The sequence below is a fragment of the Saccostrea cucullata genome, unplaced genomic scaffold (assembly GCF_032062105.1).
Source record: "Saccostrea cucullata isolate Sc308-1 unplaced genomic scaffold, CSIRO_AGI_Scuc_v1 ctg21156, whole genome shotgun sequence".
Classification (NCBI taxonomy): domain Eukaryota; kingdom Metazoa; phylum Mollusca; class Bivalvia; order Ostreida; family Ostreidae; genus Saccostrea; species Saccostrea cuccullata.
The window spans coordinates 1-7,181 of record NW_026936408.1 but is presented as its reverse complement, the minus strand read 5'-3'; the positions used below and the strand labels follow the sequence as shown (position 1 = coordinate 7,181).

Here is a 7,181-nt window from a genome sequence, read left to right as displayed (position 1 = left end):
AAATGTCACAGGTTTTACAGTTTCGCACAGAATATTTTGAAACAGAAGACATGGGATCGGAAAAGGAATTATATAATATATCTGTAATTGAGACCTTACAATCTTTCAATTTGGTGTACGATGTATTGGTTTTATACCAAAACTGGGAATCTAAAGATTGTACATATGACATATGTTTATTATTATACCTCATTATAAATATTCTAAACAACACGTTATCTGATTGGTTCTAGGTTATCACGTGAGCGGGCCGTAAAACTTCATATTTCCCGTCGTCGGCACGCTTTTCATCATATTCCACCTCTTCGGAACACATAGTGAATTTTCCCGCAATATAGTTCTCGTTCTTTGAACGAATACTCACGAGAGTAGTAGACGTCACAATAGTTTGACGTCACAAAACTGATGACAATGTGTTGAACAAAGGGTTTTATAGTAACTTTACGTTAACAATGAAAGTGAATTTGGAGAGCGGTGCCGAATTTGAAAGTTTATGTTTAATTCAAAGGCTTTGCTTGTGTCGGTATAATAAACAATTCATTGCATGAATGTTCGGGAAATATTTTTAAGACTTATTCAGCTTTCAAGAAATATCATATTCCCCTCGGTACGTACGACAAGTATCCTCGTTTTACACTGGCTGTCCATTTTATCAGAGATACATGTTCGGTGGTTAAAAAGAAGGATATGGAGATAAGGAACAGTATAATTTAATCTCAAAGTCCATAAAAAATTTATACTTTAATCCGTACATTTTACACTTTAATCTATAAATTTTACACTTGTAAGTATAAATTTTACACTTTTGTGAGTTTTTTACACTTGTAAGTGTACATTTTACACTTTTGTGTGTAAATTTTACACTTTAATCTGTACAATTTACACTTTATCTGTTTAATTCAGATAATCAATTGAGCAACTTCATACATCCTTATTTAATTAACACATTTTAAAGCTAACAAACCATTTATCATGTATTATAAAATTTAACTTTGAATCATACATGATAAAATTTAATTCTGATTATTTTTTTATTTTACAATACATGCAAATAATAAGCAAATTAGTATGACTAAATATAAGTGAAGAGCATATTAAACATTCATGCATATATTCTCAATGAATATGATATTGATATCATCATACGCAAATTGGTTTAATGCGCTCAGCAGTTCAATTATTGAAAGCATTATTAATACCTGTATTACATTCTACATTAATAACCAGCAACAAAAATTAAATTAAATGATTCGAAAGAAATTTACCAGGTATATCCTTTGATTCAATGACGTGTCTTTATTGCTACGTTCTGAAATGACCGTAATTTTTATTAAAGGGTTCAGGTATAAATTTTCGGTAAAATATTTTCGATTAAATATATTCTAGAACAAACATGGACACATTTAGTAATATAAAAAACTTTACTTGGTGAAAAAATTCCAAGTAGAACAGAAGTTATGAAATTATCAATGTTGTGAGTACTGCTATTTTATGTAAGAAAATTTCTATACATACGAGTACTAAATGATAGCACATGAAAGGAAGAAAAACCCGTTAAATCCACGTATATTTTTAAAGGATAGTGCCTAATTTTATCTAGAAGTAGGGCAAACTATATATTTTCGGAAAGGTCTATGCAAGCCCTAATTTTCTGTTTTCATGTCAGCTAAAAAATATCCAAGATGGCGGCAAAATATCCAATATGGCCGCCAATAGTAAAAATGGCCGATACAGTCATTGAAAACATACTTTCAAAATCAGGTGAGTTAAGAATAAATAATGAAATTTTATGAATTATTTACAATTTATTACTTTTAAAAGATTTATTAAAATAAGGATCGTAATAAAATATGGTCACTAAAAGTTAGAGTTCTGTCCTGACATCGCAAAGAAGAAAGATGTCAATATAATGAAAATGGCAAAAAAATGGGAAAAAAGAATTTACTACAATTAATTCACAACTTTATTTTTAAATTTACATAGATCTTTAAAATACATGATATCAAATTTCGGTTTCAATCAATCATTGTATATATTATCCATGCTTCCTGGAAAAGTTGAGTGTTAAGTTTCTCTCAGACTTCTGCTACTACCGGCCGCAGGCGGGTACCATAATCATGATATGGAATGATTCTAGCACTTTCCCGAAGTCTAACTGACAGGTATATACTCACTGAATAAAAAATTAAACCACAAAGTATCATGTTCCCCCCCAAAAATATAAATATTTTATAGTTATAAGTTAAATAATGAATAAATATTTTCTTTTATCACATTTAAACTTCGGTTTTTTCATTTATTATACAGACAGTATTTCAAAATTCAGAGGAAATCCAGGCTGCAGAATCAAATTTGTACATTTATATCAGGGATCATTAACTAGCATATATAATATATAGGTCCATGTATATGTTATGTAGTAGGAAATAACCACAGTTTTCATAGATTTTTTATCCAATAAGTCTAAAATTATTTAATCTCACGTTTTACGATACAAAAGTGTGCATGAATTTAAGGATAAATAACACAAACAAACTTTTTTTCAGAAATCAGCATTATTTCTCATAGATTTACATTTAAATTGACAACCTGAATAATGTTTACCAAGTAGAGTGGGAGAATTTTATAAGATTTTGTTATAAAGTTAAAAAATTGTGCAAAATTTTGTATGGAATTATATAGAAGGCAAAATAAAATCTCAAATCTAAGCACCAAGGAAAACCTACGATTTCTTTATATTTCAGGGATTTATTATTTATGTCATTACAAATCAAAATCAGTCAAAAAAATATATATCAACCCGCGCATCCATTTTTTGTTTGTGGTAAGTACCCTTAAAGGTACTTAGAAACTGTTCAAAAGTTGCGTCGGGTTGACGTCTTTTGAATGAAATCCGGGTGAATTATTTTCCGAGATAATTACAGAACCACAATATTCTGATAGGAAATTTTCTCAGCTTTCTAAAAGTGTATGTTGCATAAAAATATTTCGATTACTTACCGTTGTAAAATTGACCTCTTTCCTTTGAAACGAAAATACATAAACTAACTTCTGCACATTGCATCAAGATGCAACAATAACAATGTTAATCTTCAAAATGTAAGCTTTCCTGTGATAGGTCAATGTCGTTAATTCCTTAAAAATCGCCTCCCGGAAATCCAATCAAAATGACGCTGACGCTATCAACGTCGCGGAGACAAAATTACAGTGCCACGCATAAAAGGGAAAACCCCGTATCCAATTTTAGCACAACTTTAACCCGGTTAATTTTTAATACAAACTTTTCAGAATGACATAAAACACGCATCATACGAAAGTTCAAACAATGTAGAAAAATTCATTATATTTAATTTCTAGATAAATTATGAATAATAATGCAAAAAATACGTTAATAAACACCAATAAATTGCGTTTAAATGGCACAATTACATAGCTAAGTCGGGTACGTTACCTGAACCCCCTATTTTTATGTTGTATATTATTTCACCATGACCATAGACCCATAAACTTGCAATATCAATCAAGAAGGCGGGAGGCCCGGGTTCAATTCTCGATCACGACGTCGCGTCAAACCTAAGACGTAAAAATAGGTAAAGACTGTTCCTTCGCCAAGCGCTCGGCATCAGATGTGAAAGTCACGGGTCTTTCGGATATGACCTTAAAAACGTAGGTCCCGTGTCATGGTAGGCGCTGGCTCGATAAAGAACCCTCACTGCTCAATGGCCCTGCATGAGTGCCGAGTATAGGTCTTTTGAAGCCCTTCACCGGCATACGGTGACGTCTCCATATGAGTGAAAAATTCTCGAGAGGGGCGTTAAACAATATACAATCAATCAATCAAGAAGGATATGGAGATAACGAACAGTATTCAATCTCAAAGTCCATAAAACAATACAAAACAAGAGCAGAGCAAACATCAGAGGTGGGATCAGGTGCTATGGAGGAGTGAGCATACCCTGCTGACCTGTCATACCCGCCGTGTACTATGTGCTCATTATCATGATCGTGAAATAACGGAAAAATCAAGTCAATCTGAACTGCAAATGAAAATATCATTGAGATAAATATTTTTTAATAACTGTTCGTTACACTATAGTACAACTAAAGAAATACATACATGTATACTGAATTAAAAGCAAATCCCCGATATTTTATGCTGCAAATGGGGAATAATACGAGGCCAATGAGGAAACCCTCCATCCTTATTTATCTTATACTAGTATACATGTACATGTAAAAACAGCAAGCAGTTGCGAACATCTCAGGGTTTTTTTTTTAAGTTTCCTGGGTAAAACATCACGTACGAATCGACCGTTTGATTATAAAAGACTACAGTACATGTTGTTCAGAAAAAGTGTAAATTTTCAGATTAAAGTGTAAAATTTACAAATTAAAATGTAAATTTTACAGATTTAAGTGTAAAATTTACACTTTGAAGTGTAAAATGTACACTTTCAAGTGTAAAATTTACAGATTAAAGTGTAAATTTCACACTTAAACGTGTAAATTTCACACTTTACGGTGTAAATTTACAGATCAAAGTGTTAAATTTACAGATTCAAGTGTAAATTTTACAGATTAAAGTATAAAATTTAAACTTTAAAGTGTTTTGTTTTTTTTTTTTTTTTTTTTACAATTATACAGATTTACGTGTAGAAAATTAAAAAAAAGTCTCCAAGTTTAACTTTCACGCTTCCGTAGCCTACAGTGTGAGACTAATTATAGTTTTCAGCTCAACTGAGCCAAGGGTTCAAGTGAGCTTTTCTGATCACATTTTGTCCGGCGTTGGTCTGTCTAGCTGTCCGTCTATCCGTCTGGCTGTCTGTCTGTAAACTCTTCACATTTTCGACCTCTTCTCAAGAACGACTGGGCCAATTTCAACCACACTTGCCACAAAGCATCCTTGGCTAAAGGGGATTCTTTGAATCTACACTACCTGAGGATGTTTCCCCATAAGTTTCATCTTTCCTGGCACAGTGGTTCTTTAGAAGAAGATTTTTAAAATACTGTGAAATCACTAATTTTCGTGGGGGTTTCAATAGGTCCACACATTGCACAAATTTTTAAAAAGGCACCCTTAAAATTGCCTATCAAAAAAGTAAATAAATGTTTTATAAATACAAAGGACCAGATTTCAAACAATTAATTCATTTGCAGTATATAAGTAGAGCCCCCACCCCTGACCCTGGGGCCTTGGGCAGAGCCATACATGGAAGCATCCTCGGGTAGTGTGGATTCAAGTTTGTTCAAATCAAGACCCTCGGTGTAGGGTGGGGCCACAATGATCGACCAAAGTTTTACATAGATATATATATAGGATTTTTTAAAAATCTTCTCAAGAATTGCAAAACCATAATTGATCATATTCATATGGTTAAAGTATCCTTTATTACTTTAGTACCTTTACTATATAGTCAATCAATAGCTCTTAAATAGAATACAGACTTTTAATTCCACAGTTTTAGGGGATAAGTTCAATAGACCATCGGTCAGCGAGAAATCTGCAGTGACCCTCATCGCCATATATAGGTCAACTTTCCACCGTATTTATCGCACGTGCGACTTAAGTGACCTACTTATTGGGTACCCCTCAATTCTCTATCTTTTCAAATGACATCAAAATCAATTACTGTGACCCGTATGCTTAAAAAGTTTTTCGTGCCTTCCACATAACTTTGAAACCATAGGAGATAGAGACTGTACATTTGGATTGCATACTCCACTTATCAAGTCCTTTCAGAGGCTTTCAAATGACATCAAGGTCAATGACCTTGACTGTAACCTATGTGCCAATTTTTTTTTTTTTTTGAACTTTGTTGTTGCCATTCGCAGTGTTTCAAAAACACATCTTGTTGAGCAATGTTACTTTTCTCCTAGCTTGCCATAAAAAAGTGTACTAACTCAATAATTTCATTGCCAGCAAGTAACACAGGAATGCTAGACAATGTCCACACAGGCAAGACCAGGGGTTCTAGGATTGATGAAAGAGAAATACAGCAGATGTTGAAGTTATTAGTAGTGTTCAGCCTTAACCTTTTAATTATGAACACAGAAAAATCAGCTGATCAGATCTTTCAACTCGCATGAGCTTAAGGGAGTTGGAAATCAGTTTTAACACATGGAAATTTTTTGTTAGTAATTAATCAATGTCTCTTTATTGTCTGCATGAAAACAAAAATAAAAAGGATTTTGAAAGCCCACTTTATTGAGAGAGTACAGTATTTAGTAGATTCTCTGTGATGGTGTCATGGTCCCCTTGATGTAGAGGGCGCGGACGTTCTGCCAGTTCTTCTTCAGTAGAGACACCAAGAAGTTGATAGCCAGGGTGATGTTAGCGTACAGCTCATCCTTAGGCATGTTGACATGTCCTACACAGGTAGCCAAGCACAACACCTGCAATAAAATGCACACAAATTATCTCATGATTGATGATTCTCAAAGATAAAACTGTTTTATCACCTAACAATTTATGTGGCCAACAAAAGTTCACTGATTAGATGTTTCTCAACTTTTTTTTACAAAGCTGCTTTAAGACTTGCACAATTTGTGTGCCCAATACAGGACCACTTATCAGCTGCATTTACTTTCTTAAAGCAATTTTAAGACCTGTACAATTTGTATGCCCATTACTAACCCACAAATCACCCCTATATAATTACCTTTTTAAGCTGGAACTTGATGGTGGCCTTGATGTCCTCCACTTTCTGTACGAGTGACTCCTGGTGGGAGACCTGGGTGGGGAATTTTCCCACTCTGTTGAATCCGGGGCCGCAGATCTTAGGGATCTGCTTGATCAGGGAGTCGGAGGCCAGGAAAGCATCATATTTCTTTGCTGAAATAAGAAACATACACTACATAAAAACTATATTCTTCTTCCATACTTATACTAGATGTACAAATCAATTCTTAGGAAATAATGCCTCTGTTCAAAAATGATTTTCATCACTGCAAGTATCAGGTAATACATGCAACTTCTGTTATTCTTCATTGGCAAAATTTGTAAAGTTGTACTGTCACAAGTCGATATGAAATTATGAATTTGTGTTGACAAAATACAGTTTCTTCCATACTTTTTTTCATTTTGCCAAGCCTCAACAAAAATGTTACTACAGGCTGTCAATTGCCTTTCTATGCTCAGTAAGAACCACTCCACAATTCTAAATACAATGGAAAAATTAAAA

General features: G+C 33.5%; 1 protein-coding gene and 1 non-coding gene across 2 annotated transcripts; both read right to left on the bottom strand.

Annotated features, from left to right (window-relative positions):
* Positions 1–6,189: 6,189 nt before the first annotated feature.
* On the bottom strand, positions 6,190–6,863 carry LOC134245516 (large ribosomal subunit protein uL1-like). The gene is made up of 2 exons (XM_062727801.1): positions 6,660–6,863; positions 6,190–6,393 (listed from the first exon to the last, which is right to left on the bottom strand). The coding sequence occupies exons 1-2, from the start codon at positions 6,846–6,848 to the stop codon at positions 6,223–6,225; spliced, it is 360 nt and encodes a 119-aa protein (XP_062583785.1). The 5' UTR covers positions 6,849–6,863; the 3' UTR covers positions 6,190–6,222.
* A 54-nt stretch (positions 6,864–6,917) lies between these two features.
* On the bottom strand, positions 6,918–6,993 carry LOC134245517 (small nucleolar RNA snoR122). The gene has a single exon (XR_009987448.1). It is a non-coding gene; the product is annotated as a small nucleolar RNA snoR122 (small nucleolar RNA).
* Between the last annotated feature and the right edge of the window lie 188 nt (positions 6,994–7,181).